General features: G+C 35.8%; 1 protein-coding gene across 1 annotated transcript in view; it reads left to right on the top strand.

The window, feature by feature from the left end:
* The first annotated feature begins 1482 nt into the window (after positions 1-1482).
* LOC104861093 (olfactory receptor 7G3) overlaps positions 1483-15077 on the top strand; it is a 33219-nt gene continuing 19624 nt past the window's right edge. Inside the window, exons 1-2 of the mRNA XM_033757615.1 lie at positions 1483-1791; positions 2252-2313. Of these exons, the coding sequence (XP_033613506.1) occupies positions 1483-1791; positions 2252-2313 (371 nt within the window). The remainder of the gene's footprint in view (positions 1792-2251; positions 2314-15077) is intronic.

The following is a 15077-nucleotide window of genomic DNA, read 5'->3' as shown; positions in this document are numbered from 1 at the left end:
AACAATGTGTTTGTGATGTCCCCCCTACTATTGTATTAGTGCTTATTTGCTTTAGCCAGTTCATTAATGTTGGTTTCATATAATTAAGTGCAGTAGTATTTGCTGCATATATATTTATGATTATCATTTCCCCATCTTAAATTATTCCCTTTATAAGGATGAGGTGGACTTCTTTGTCCCTTATCTAGGTTTGGTTTGAAATCTACTTTGTCTGCAAGTAAGATGGCTACCTCTTTTTTTTTCTGGGTTTCTGTCACATGGAGAACTGTTTTTCATCCTTTTACTTTCAGTCTATGAATTTATTTTTGAATTACATGTTTTTCATGTAAAGAGAATATTTTTAGATGTTGCTTCTTAATCCATTTGACCAGTCTCTTTCTTTTGATTGGTAAATTGAGGCCATTAGTATTGATGGTTATAACCAACGTGTATTGACTTATCATTTTCATGATATTTTCCAATTGTTGAAACTTTTACTCTTTTATTTCCCTCCTTTTCCATGAATTTATTTTCCTTGTCTGATTGCTGCACTCTCCTGAGCCTCATTGAGTTGTGACCCTTATTGCTTTTCTCTAGGGTATTGTTTAGAATTGTTTGAAATGGTTTGATATTAATGAAGTTTCTCGGGTGTTTTTATCGCTTATTGTATCTTATTTCCCCATCCATTTTGAAAGATAGATCAATCTAGGTGGGAGGTTGTTTTCTTTCAGGGCTTCAGATAATTCACTACAGACTGTCCTTTATTTTAGGGTCTGTGTTGAAATATCTGCTGTGATCCTGAAGGGATATCCTTTGTATGCAATTTGTTTCATTTCTCTAAATTCATGTAGTACTTTGTTCTTCGTTGGGTTTCTGGTATCTTGGTTATTGTAAATCTAGGTGTAGATTCTCTTTGATCATAGCTCATTGGAGCCCTATATGCCTCAGTTATCTGTATATGATATTATTTTTCTCTACTCACTTTGCTTTAATAATGAGGGCATAGAATATATTTGAAGCAATGTAAATGTCTTGTTTTCTGTAAGTGTGTCAATTTTTTTCATTAAAGTGTGAAGAATAGTTGGTGTTAAATTAATACAACAGAAATTGGAGTAGACCTGAGACAAGACATAAGCAATGAGAATATGAGCAAGTTGAGTATGAGCCTGACATAGTTGAAAAATATTTCTTTCTTTTTTCTTTTTTGGTGCCAGGGGTTGAACTCAGGTCCTCATGCTTGGAAGGCAGGCCACCAAACTGCTGAGTTAAATCCCTGGCCCTGAACAATATTTCTTTCTTAAAGCAATGATTGTCAAAATTGAGAGGTATTTAATAGATCATGAATCATAAAGCATAGTTTAGTAATTCTCATTTCCAGCCTTTTCAAAAGTGACTTCTACAAAAAAAAATGTTATGACTACTATATTTCCAGAAGAGTCTTCTGCTCCTTGTATATAATCCACTTTTTCACATAATTTTAACCTTATCACCTCCATTAGATCCATGGAGAATATGCAATCCAAAAATCAAACCCCATTCTCAGAATTCCTTCTGCTGGGACTGACGGATGATCCAGAGCTTCAGACCCTCATCTTCAGTGTGTTCCTGTCCATTTACCTGGTCACTATCCTGGGAAACCTGCTCATCATCCTGGCTGTGAACACTGACTCCCATCTCCACACCCCCATGTACTTTTTCCTCTCTAGCCTGTCCTTCACTGACATCTGCATAAGCACCACCACCATCCCAAAGATGCTGGTTAACATCCAAACACAGACTAAGAGTATCTCTTACGAAGCCTGCTTCACACAGGTTAGTTTTGTCTTAATTTTTGTATACCTGGAAAATTTTCTCCTTGCAGTGATGGCCTATGACCGCTATGTGGCCATTTGTCATCCACTGAGATACACAGTCATTATGAGTCCCCACCTCTGTGTCCTGCTAGTTTTTATCTCTTTGTTGGTTAGCACTGGGGATGCCGAGATCCACAGTTTGATGGCTCTACGGCTGTTCTTCTGCACAGACCAGGAAATTCCTCACTTCTGTGAACTTGCTCAGGTCATCAAGCTTGCCTGTTCTGATGTTCTCATTAATAACATCCTGATCTATGTTTCAATTTGCATAGTTGGTGCTATTACTCTTGGAGGAATTATTTTCTCTTATATCCACATCGTGCCATCTGTTTTAGGAATGCCATCACAGGGAGTAAAGTATAAAGCCTTTCACACCTGTGGGTCTCACCTATCTGTTGTGTCCTTGTTCTATGGGACAGGATTTGGTGTATACATCAGTGGTGCAGTTACTGATTCAAGCAGGAAGGCTGCAGTGGCTTCAGTGATGTATTCTGTGGTGCCTCAAATGCTGAACCCCTTTATCTACAGCCTGAGGAACAGAGAAATGAAGGAAGACCTGATGAAACTCACTGGTAGAATATTCTCTTTTCTTTGTTATTTCATTAGCTTTGGATCTGCAGGACTAAAGCAATTCACAATGACTGAATTCTTCATGAAAGAAAATTCCTGGCTCTGCCACTGCCATATTCCAAAATGATGAGATTACATAAGAACTACATTTCTTTTATTTTGTGCTTGTTGCCTGACCTTTTTTTTTTCTAGATCTGTGATGAATGAGCAAATAGTTTTATGTACAAACTTTTATGCAATCAGCTGTGTTATTTTTAATTTTTGTATTATGGCATGTATTTGAAATAAATTGCGATGGGTTCTAGAGAGCAATATAAAAATGCCATCTTGTCTTATCTTGCTTAGAGATACCATAGCATCATTCTATTTAAGAAATATATGTTGAAAGAGTTAGCATGAAGCTAAATATCTTGACATTTCATTAAAGATTGAATTCATTAAACATAAAGATTTTGTTTAAGCACTAATGTGTAATATGGTCTTCAATTATTTACTGTAGCTGATGTTTCACTACATCAATTGAGATCACTGTAAGCCAGCATGCTACTATTGACAATGACATTGCAATTTCTTATTATTCTATAAGAAAATGAAGAGTCACAAATTTATCCCACCATCCCCTCATGTGAAATAAAATAGTATGTGGGACAAATTTTGTGAATTTGGACAAGGTAGTTGTGAAATCACAAAATATTAACCCATTCATCTTCATTTATTACATAATTAAGTAAAGATGTGAAATAAAATCTGCTGAACTAAATGTTCAGAATGAATATAAAGACTCAGGAAACATTCTGTGATATTTTGTATACCTACATGTAAAGCCTTAGCTTTCACATCAAATACTAGAATCAGGCTTCAGAAACATCATTGTGCTTATCTGTATAATAAGCCAGGAATTAAGATAGAGAACAGTGGTACCTGAACATTTGAGTATGGTGTATGAAATGTATATAAGCACAAATTATTGGGATGAATTGCGTGAGTAACTTGGCTTCGCAGTTAAGGGATTTGGCCATCTGGAATTTTATCTTTCTAGATAGTTAGTCTTTAAACCTTTTTAATGTACTCTGAACTTGATGAGAAAATAGTGTTTGGTTAATGAGTCTCCAGGGATACAGGAAGTACAAATATGCTGTATGTGACCACCTCCCTCTGTAGTCCTCTCTGGCTGGGAAGCCACACCTGAGGATTCCCTCAGAGTTTATCTCTTTGGCCAAGGGCATGGTGCCTGGCTCCCCAGAGCCCTTCCTGAGAACGCACCTTCTGCATAGCCAAAAATCAGGGGAGTTGACAAGCTTCTTTTCACACTTTTGCCAGTTAGGTAACCCAAAGCCCTTGGGGTACTTTTTAGAAACATGGCAGGAATTTATTACAATTTTGTCCGTGTAAAACACATGAGCAAAAATCATGTAAAAAATAATCATTATCGAGTTATCCCTATGGTTTTTGTCTGTCTTCACTACTATATATTATGTTGCATCTTTGTAAAATTACTCAATGCAGGTCTCATTCTGCAGGACTTCTCCTTTCTCAGCAGCAAATATAAATTCTCAATATAAATTATCCTCACACAAGAAGAGCATGATTAAATTCTCAGGTATTTTATTGCACCCTCACTGTGGTGGAGGGGAGACATAAAAGTTTTTGATCACTTTCACCATATCTTTTTGTAACTTGTGCAGCCACACTCAAGTTGATGATTTTTGGTGTCATCTCTCTTTATGGTAAGTAGGTCCCTGGGAAAAGAAGTGTAGACTCAAGACATACTAAGCAGGTGTGGAGATTTAGTTAACAAACTATGCCATTCTACCCAGGATCTATGAGGTGACTTAAGGTGCCTGGACACTTGGCAGACCTAGTGAAGAGGAAGCATACTTTCTCTTCCTGTATCTCGATGTTCTGCCAGAATTTATCTTAGAATAAGGAAGTGGCTCTTGTGACTAGCTGTCTCCTAATATGTTTACATATAAGGGCTTTGTTTTTCGCCTTCATAAGCATTATATTGATTCTTAGAATGGTTGAAAACAAACATTATCTCAACAGCTTGAAGTCTGCAAAGAGGCAATGTCATGATGTAATGATTAATATATCCTGTTTCTAATTCTCTACAAAAGACTAACTCTGGTAAATATAAAGCATGCAGTTGTTTATCCTTCTCTGCATCCCCTGTGTCCTGGTTATTGCTACACCCTTACCAAGGGCCCCCAAAGCACTAAGTGTTGACAAGCAGGTACATACTGCAATGGCCTGTTGTATTTCATAAAATAACAGAATACTTAAAATTGTAACATCAGAATGAATATTGTAATAATAATTTTACATAATTATAAAATGCCATTATTTAGGCTTTTTCAAAATTGACAAATGTTGGGCCAGGGATTTTGCTCAGTGATTCTGCTGCCTGCTTCATAAGCACAAGGACTTGAGTCTGAACCTTGGTATGAAAAAACAAAAAATTTCAATGTTAACAAATGTTGATGTTCTGCTGTATCAACTTTTTGTCTTTATTAACTATACCGAATGGACCCACTGGTATTATTCTATACCTCTCTTCTTTGCTAGAAGTAATTGTCAATCAAGCATATTTTAATATTTTATATGTTTCTCCACAATGAATGTAATTGTTATATGTCACAAACATGAAGTAACATAATACATTCATAGTAATAGTAATAATAATAAAAATAATGTGGAAGAAGATCTAGAGACAGAGGAAAAGAGAACAGTGGAGAGGCAAGAGGGAATAAAAACATTCAAGATATATTAATGTACCTCATCCCTTAGATGATCACAGACATCCTGTGAGTATTGATGAAAAAAAATTAACCAACAACAATAATGTTATGTAAGAAAGCAAATCGCAAAATTAAAGTGCCGCATAACATTCTCAATATAGAAATTTTAACAGTTTAGGGATGAAATTTCTGCTTGAAGAATAATAGGCAAAACCAACAGCCAACATAATACTAAGACACTGAGTAGACGGATCCGTTATTGAAGTTTTCATTTTTCTAACTGAAGATGTTTCATTTTTCTTTCATTTGCTACGTTTTTATTCCACTCATCCTGTCCATTCTACAATGAACACTGCCAGGTCTTCTGTTCTTGTCCCTGGTAGAAAAAATGTAAATAAAGATTCTTCAGTGGTCAGGGCCCAGGTCTACACCCCATTCTTCAACAGCTGGGGCTGCCTGCCTGTGAACAAGAGGAAGGGTCAGACCAGGTAGAGAGCAAGAAGACCATAGTTCTGAGCTCAGGAAGATGACAGAGTGATGAGTGGCAGACAGAGGCCCTCTCCAATGCTTGTGGCATACAACTGAAGCCCACTGGGAGAGCGGATAGGCTCTGTAATAAAGATCCAGAATACTACAGTGGTTGGTGAGTGGGTGAGATCAGCCCCTCTTATCTGAATCCTGAATTGCTGGGGGAGAGGGGCAGTTTGAACCTCAGCAGTACCCTGCAGAGTTCAAATTTGCAGCAGGTCAGAGAGCTCAATTCTGACCTCAGAGACAGAAACTAGTCTGAATCTCAGTAGACTGTAGCTGGCTGGCCAAGAATAACTGACCTAGACCTTCATCACCCACATTATCTACCAGTGACAACAGAGACATGCCTTGAAGAAAACTATTTGTCTTTTACTTTTCTTCCTTGTCCTGTCTTTTCTTTTATCCTCCTTTCTTCCTCTACTTCAGTTCTCTCCATTTTATGCCTGTTTTTCCTTTTCATTTTTTCTTTCGTGTTCTTATTTCTATAACAGCATGAATATGGTTTCTAGTACTCCTGTTAGGATTAGTTTGTTTTCTTCTTACTTTTCTTCCTTAATTCTCTTTTCCTGCTATCTTCAACATTTTATCAAAGTTTATTTGATCTTCCTGTGTCCTGTAGCTCTAATTCTCAACTCTCCATCTCCTATTTCTCTATCCCCAACTCATTCAAAATCTTCTTCCTGGAAGGTATATTCACTATGCCAAAGGGTTTATTTCCTATATAATTCAGATTGGCCCTAGAATTTGATATATAATTCCAAGTCAAGTTCATGTAGTAGAGGATAAATCATAAATAGCTAGCAACATTTTTCATTTTCTAAGCTGTCTTTGAGGCTGTTGTCAATGGTGAATGGATTACTTTGGCCAAGGTGTTGTGACTACCCAAGTCAGCTGTTCTTCTTGATATACTAAAACTGAGACTGTTTAAGGGTCATTACAGATTGAAAACCCTAAAATCAGCTATACCTGGAAGCCACTTTTCAGACAGAAATATTCCATATGGGTGCTAAATACTGGAATAAAGATGCTTACAATAAAAATAAATATACATGTACCAAGCCATGAATAAATTGAAAAAAAAACATAACAAAAATAGCAACAACAAATTAAATGATAAGAAACCTAAACAAGATGCAAACCAAAACTTCCAGATGACCCAAATGAAATCCAGAGGGCACAGAGATGGAACAAAAGTCAATCATATAGGCTTCCTGCAGCGTTAAGAAGGATGACAAAGATAGAGCTTCTGGAAAAACTGAAATCAGAAATAATTTTTTAGATAATGAGAGAGATGGTGACCAAGATGAAAGAAATGGTTAAAAGCTCTAGAGAGGACACAGTTAAAAAAATAAGAGTCGAGGAAAATGGTAGAATCCTTGAATATCCAACATAGGAAAGAATTGGAAGACATAAAACTCATCAAAGCAGATGTCCAAAAAATTAACAATTCCATTGAATGTTTCCACAGTAGAACACATGAATGTTGGAACAGAATTTCATAGATAGAAGAAAGGATGGTGGTTAGCCAACATGAATAGAAAGATTTATTAAATGTAGTCAGGAATCATGAGAAATCAATCCAACAGTTACTGGAAGATGCAAAAAAAGAATAACTTAAGATTGATTAGAAGCAATAGAGTAGGACATAGCACAAAGCACATAAAAATTCTTTTAAAGAAATAATTGCAGAAGTCTTCACAAACAAGAAAAAGGAATTTGACATGAAGATAAATGAGGCACATAGAACTCCTTCTAGCTGTGACAAAAATATCAACACCTAGGTATAGAACAATCAAGATTCCAGAAATACAGGCAAGAAAAAATACTAAGAACAGTTTGAGAAAACAAGCAAACCCCATACAAAGGATAGCCCATTAGAGCCACAACACACTTCTCAGCAAAAAGCCTAGTCAAGAAGAGTTTGGAATGACATACTCAAGCCCTAAAAGAAAACAACCAGCAATGCAGATTGATATATCCTGCAAATCTTTCTTTCAAAATCAATGGATTTCAAAATCAATATGATTTCATAGCAAAGAGCACACAAGGAATGTCTTGAATACAAAACCAGCATTCCACAACTCCATGCAATCCCACAGAAATAATCTATCAAGCAAGGCGAAAAATTAAATGCAGTTTGTGTGTGGAAAATTGAGTAAAAAAATCATGACAAGGATAAGTCAGTACATACTAGTCATAACCATCAATGCTAAATGTCTCAATTTCCCAATAAAAAGAAAATAGAGTACAGAAGGGATTAAGAGTAAAGATTCAACAATATTTCAATCACCAGTACCCCCAAAAAAAGATCCAACAATATACTATATAAAATAAACATATTTAATTCAAAATAAATTTATACACTGAAAGCCAAAGGGTGGAAAACCATAGTCCATGTGACAGGCAACCCCCACTGAAAAAAGCACTGATATATATCCTATTTCCAGACAAAGTGGGTTTCAAGCAAAGACACAATAAAGAGATGAAAAAATCACTACATCCTTGTAGAGGGAACAATCCAAGAGGAACAGACTACAATCATAAATATATATGCACCAAATACTTCTGCACCCAACTATATAAAATAAATATTAATGCAAATAAAAATCATATAAGCATGGAGACAAAAGGAGTGGGAACCCCAATATTCTACTGTCACATAGATAAATCAACTAGACAAAAAAATCAGCAATGATATTCGATAACTTAACCAAACTCTTGAACAAGTGGACTTGATAGATGTTTACAGTGTGTTCTAACCTTACATACATACATACATACATATACATATATATACATACATACATTTGGGGGGTACCAGGGATCGTACTCGGGTCCTTGCGCTTGTGAGACAGGTGCCTGAACCACTGAGCTAAATCCCAGGCCCAGGAAATATTTAAATAAATACACAGAAATTGAAGTTATCCCTTGTAAATTGTCACATCATAGTGAAATGAAATTGGAAATCAGTAGCAAAAGAAACCCCAAGTACTTCATACTCATGGAAATTAAATAACATCATAATGAGTAACAAATGGGTCAGAGAGAAAATTAAACAAGTTAGTTTCAAAATTTAATGACAATACAGTACTACATACCAGATTTTATTGGACACCATAAAGCAGTGTTATGAGGGAAATTCATAGCAGTGAATGGCCATATTAGGAAAAAGAGTGAGCTTAAATAAACAACGCAATACTCAAACTCAAAATTCTGAAACAAAGAGGAGTAAGACAAAACCAAAGCTAATGCATGGAGGAAATTACAAGGATCAGAACAGAAGTCAGTGGAATGGAGACTAAGATAATGGTATACAAAATCAATGACTCAAAGAGTTGGTTCTTTGAAAGAATAAGCAAAATTAACAAAATCTTAACAAACTTTATCTAAAAGGAGAAAAGATAAGGCCTGAAACCATACAATTGGAAAAGAAAAGTCTGAAATAAAAAAGACCCAGCAGAAAACCATCATGAATAACCATATTGAGAACTTATACACCAATGAAATGGAAAACAGAGAAAGATATGGGCAGATTTCTAGAGATACATGAATTCGCAAAGCTAAATGAAGAGTATCTAAAACTTCTAAGCAACCCAATAGAAACCAAATTGGAAACATAATTAAAAACCTACCAATAAAGTAAAACCCAAGTCCTGATGCACTCACTGCTGTCTTCTGCAACACGTTTAGAGAAGAACTATTGCTACTAATGCTTAAATTTTCAGTGAAATTGTAGGGGATGTAATATTACCAAAATAATTCCTAGAATCGAGCATCACCTTAAACCCTAACACAGAAAATGTTCAAAACAAAGAAGAGAAATTTAAGCCAGTCTCACTAAAGAACAACAACAACAAAAAATGTAATACACAACATGAACAACAGCCAAGGACAAAGCCCATAGGTTCATCTCAATAGATCCAAAAAAGATTCAACAAAATCCAACAAACATTTGTGTTAAAAACCTTACAGAAAATTGATGTTGTAAAATAAACAATTGATGTTCATTATAACCAATAAAAGCCATCTATGATGAACCAACATGGAACATTATACTAAAACTTCAAAAACTGAAATACTTCATACTAACACCAGGAAAAAGACAAGGATATCCACTATCATCATTCTTGCTCAATATGCCTCTGGAAATATTATCCCAAGCAATTAGAAAAGAGAAACAAATATAAGGAAAAAGATAGAAAACAAAGAAGTTCAATTGTCATTATTTGCAGATCACATGATAGCCTATATAAAGGTCCCCCAAAACTACACTACATGTCTGCTAAACTTAACCAAATTCAGTAGAGCAGCTGGATACAAAGACAACACTCAAAAAACAAACAAGAGACTCACTGAGATAGGAACTATAATGGAGTAAAACACCTCAATTCTGAAAATTACAGCACTCTGAAAAAAAGGAATAGAAGGGATATCAGAAAATGGAAGACATTCCTTGTACTTGGTTAAGAACAATAATCAGTATAATAATAATAGTCATACTTGCAAAATTGCAATACAGATTCAGTGCAATCCTGATTGAAATTCCAACACTATGCTTCACAGACTTGAGAAAATAATCCAAAATTCCATTTGGAACAATAAGAGACCTAGAATAGCAATAGTGATTCTAGGTAACAAAGACAGGGTAGGGGGTATTACAATTCCCAACTTGAAACAATACTACAAAGACACTGTGATGAAAACAGCATAGCACTGGCAAAGAAACAGAACTGAGTATAAGTGGAATAGGTTAGAAGATGCAGAAATGACACTCAGCTACCTCATCTTTGACAAAGAAGCCAAACATCCTCACTGGAGGAAAGATAGCATCTTTAATATATGGTGTTGGAAAAACTGAATTCAAATTTCCAAAGATTAAATGTAGAACACTGTCTTTCACCATGCACTAAACTAAAATCCAAGTGGATTAAATATCTAAATATTAAAACAGAAACACTAAACTTGATGGAAGATAAGTTAAGAAGAACCCTTCAAGACATTGGCATGGGAACTGATGAACAAATCCCCAGTAGCTTAGGAACTAGGACAAAGAATCAAAAACTGGGATCTCATTTTTTTAAAAAGCTTTTGTATTGCAAGAGAAATCATCAACAGAGCTAAGAGATAATCTACAATGTAGGGGAAAATATGAGCTCTTCCTCAGACAAAAGTCTACTATCCAGAATATATAAAGAACTCAAAAATATCAGACCCCTCCCAAATTTAAAACCTCCAGACATACTCAGCCACCTTATTTATGACAAAGTAGAAACTCATCCTCAAAGGAGGAAATATATTCTCTTTAATAAATGGTGTTTTAAATATTGTTTTTCAACTTGCAAAATATTAAAACAAGATCTATATCTCTAACCATGCACTAAACTACAATCTAAATGGATTTTATATCTAAATATTAAAACAGAAATATTAAATCATCTGGAATATGGGTTAGATCACATTGTTGAATTTATTGATGTAGGAAAATAATTCATGAACCAAATCTGAGTTTCATGTAAACTAGATAAATGAATTAACATGTGTGATCTCTTCTTATTAAAATAACCTTCTGAACAACAAGAGAAACCATCAACAAAGTGAAGGAACAACCTGCAATGTGGGAAAAAATTTTAACAGCTGTTTCTTAGATAGTGGTCTACTATGTAGAACATACAAAGCACTTTAAATAATCCGATGCCCTATATTTAAAGACCCAAGCTAGCCAAAAGTGGGCATCTGAAATCAACAGATATTTCTTAGGTGAAGAAGAAGGAACAGCAAACAAACATGTGATAAAATGTTCAACATCTCACTCCAAAAAGAATGGCTGCTATCAATAAATCAACCAATAATAAATGCTCCCAGGGTTAGGAGGAAAAAGGAACACTTCTCCACTGTAAGTGGGAGTGCAAACTGGTGCAACCATGATTGAAATCCATATATAGATTCTTAAAAAAACTAGGATTAGAGGTCCAATTTGTCACAGCTATTCCTCTGCTGGATATCTTCTCAAAAGAATGAAAACCATCACACCACATTTATATTTGTGCACCCATTTTTACAACACCACAGTTACAACTTAAAAACAACTCAATTTCTCAACTGAAGAATGGACAACAAAGATATGCATGTGTGCGCGTGTGTGTGTGTTTGTGTTTTCATACAAATAGAGCACTACTCAGCCATAAAGAATGATAAGCTAGAGAAATTTTAACTAAGTGGTTACACATGGAGTCCATACTCATAGTCTAGGGTGAAATAAATAGAATACACATGTTTAAATACTTAACACTTTCTCTGGTGTTAGAAACGGAAAGTGTACATAAGTATCAAAATATATCATAAAATAGGTAGATCATATTCAAAATAGAAGAGGAACTAGGGGAGTGGGAGTGTGAGGGGAAGGAAGAAGAGAAAGAAAAATGAGAAAGAAGGAAGAAATGGAAACAAAGCCTTTGTAAATACTGAGGGTGAAGGGGTAAAACAGAGTAAATAGGAATGGGAAAAATTTAGTACTAACTTATATAAAGGTACACATTTCCAATGCTGAATGTAATTATAATTCATTCCTAAAACTTTTGCAATAAATTTAATGAATTTTTTAAAAAAAGAATATGAAATTGATCATGATAGTGAACATCTTTGTTTCTGGCTGGTGTATTTACTGTAGTACCATTATCATTGCAGTTTCAGAATGTACTCCAACTTACACATTTTTCATAATCTACAAGGCCATATCACACTAACAGAAGTCTCATACACCTGCTGTGTAGTTCCTCTCTTGCCTCATTTTCTCTTTTCTGTGACCAACACCTAGTTGCATACATATTGTTTTAATTTTTGTTTGTTTTTCTTTTTTGTCTGTTGTTGTTTTTGTTTCTGAGACAGGGTCTTGCTATGTAATCCAGACTGATCTTGAACTCATCACATGTAGCTCTTGCTGGCCTTCATCTCATGACAATCATCTTATCTCAGCCTCCTCAATGCTGAGATTACAAGTGTTTGCCACCACCCTTGGCTTCATTTTTTGGTTTTGGGTTTTTTTCCAGGTTTTCTTTTCTTTTCTATTTCTGGGGCTGGGGATTTAGCTCAGTGGTTCTGCTGCCTACCTATTTTTTTGGTAAAAGAGATTGAACTTGGGACCTTGTGCTTGCAAGGCAGGCAGCATCAACATTTTTTTCAAGTTTTAAAATTTAAATTTGAACTAATTTTTGATTTAAGAAATGTTACAGGGTTTCTGTATACACAATGCTGGTGAGTTGTTTATGGTTCATTTTTATTTTGTTTGTTTTTGTTGTTTGGTTTTTGTCACTGCAATGAGAATTTTGTTAGACCAGGTTCTACTATGCAGCGCAGGCTCTCCCTATGATTGAAATCAGGGTTATATTCATGCCTCACCCCGCTGAGTCCTGGGATTGCAGGCATGTGACAACACACCCAGCAAGTGTATTTTGATGTCTGTTTTCCAGTTCATCCCTGAAAAGTTCGCCTGGTAGCCAATAAATTATCTTGCTTCATCACATCTGTGCTGGGACAGCTCCAGCATCATTAATGAGGGGACTTTCATTTCAAAAAGAGAAGCACTTCTAAATGTGCCCCTTTGGATTTGATCCCCTAAAGCGTGAATCTATCTGTGGTCCCCCGGGCTGTGGTCCTCTAATTCTTTAGTTACCATAATAACTGGGATGTTGTTTCAGAAGAGCCCTTGAACCCCTTGAGGACAGACTGTGGGATCCCTGACTGAGCCCTCCCAGAGAGAGGTAAGGTGAAAAAATGGTAGGATGAGAATGAGACGTGCATTAGTGCTCAGGGTCAGGACATCACTGATGGCACTGTGTGCATTGAAGGTTTGAGCTGCCTTGGAGCATAGATGCCCCTGCACCCTGTGGTTAGTGAGGAGCTTTGAAAATATGACTCTCGGGTCCACTGAGACTGCTCACAGTTACCATAAAACCACTGTACCAGCAGCCCTGGTAAGGTCAGAAAACACACACTGGTGAATCTATCAGGAGATAATACCTCTGTGTGGGAGATTCTTGCCCTTTGTCTCACCTGTGGGTGCAGTTTTTACCTTCATCTTTCAATATCCAGAGAATAAATGGACAATACCTTTTTGGTATCTTCAAGGTAATCTGATGTGTGAGCAATAAATGTTATGAAGCATTGAAAAGACTCTGCCTTCTTTCTTCTTTTTGTTTCACTCTATTTTTTCTCCATCTCTCCTTCTCTTCTATGTTCTTCTTCCTCCTTTCCCTCTTTCTCTCCTCTTCCCACTTTGCTTATTTTTGAGACATGATGAAGTAAGAGAAAGGCCAGTTTGTTTGAGTTAAAAATGAGACTTAAAACCAATATGTGAAACTCTTAAGATAAAATACTTACTTCCTCGTTTTCATACACTTTCTAATCAACCCTCATTTTTTTGATCTCTTGCATAATTTTGTTTGTTTCTTTCCTTTTATTGTTGTTACCTGGTATCAAACTTGGGTCCTTGCACTTGCAAGACAGGTGGCAGAACAACTGAGCTAAATATTTGACCCCAGATAGTTAATTCATAAAAACTATAAGCCTGTACTATACACAGTCCTGCTTTGCTCAGCTCTTACACAATTCCGGAGGTGACTTAATCTATCATTCTCACTTCCTTTCTGTTTTACCTCTCCCCCCCTCAACTTCTTTCCTAATTTTCCAGGGCTGTGAACAACTGAAAATGAAACTGACAGAGACAGTCATCTATGTGCCAATGAGTAGGTACTTTTCATTGACCTATTTCTCTTCTGTGTCACATACATGTATGTTTCAGAGCAGTTCCATTTATACAAGTGAGAAAATTGGTTCTGCTCAGAGAGTATTGGCTTTCAAGAGCTATAGATGTAGGTCACAATAGCCAAATCTATGCCTGGATCTGTAACTGTTCAAATCTAAATCTCACACTTGGAAATGGTGGAAGTTTTTATTGCTTGTCTATCACATGGTGAAGATATCTCTTGTTCAGAGAAAAAACATTATGAAGCAGAGAGCCCATGTTAGGTGGGTTTATTGCTCATTCAGCAGCACACTTGCTGTGATTCTGTATTTTATGCTGAGTCCTCAGACACTATTACCGAAATTCCTTAAGCACATAGGTGCTATGACTTTGCCAGAATATGCCAATTCTTTATTGTTTCAATTATTAAAAAGAAAACTTAAAAGTACTTCAATTTTAGCATTCAAAAACAAAGTCTTCTCTCTTCATGGTAATCAGATCCAGTTATGGAAAATTTTGCATACATTACATCTTCAAAGAATTTTCTTTTAAGAGGAATCTTAGATTTATACGAACTGAACATTAAATCATTTTAAAATTCTGTTTTTTATCCATTATAAGATAAACAGAAGCTGGACCTGGTGGCTCACATCTGTAATCCCAGCA

This window comes from Fukomys damarensis, unplaced genomic scaffold (genome assembly GCF_012274545.1).
Source record: "Fukomys damarensis isolate Sample0158 unplaced genomic scaffold, DMR_v1.0_HiC HiC_scaffold_30, whole genome shotgun sequence".
In the NCBI taxonomy this organism is placed as follows: Eukaryota; Metazoa; Chordata; class Mammalia; order Rodentia; family Bathyergidae; genus Fukomys; species Fukomys damarensis.
The sequence above is the reverse complement of the archived record's forward strand: the minus strand, read 5'-3'. Positions and strand labels throughout refer to the sequence as shown.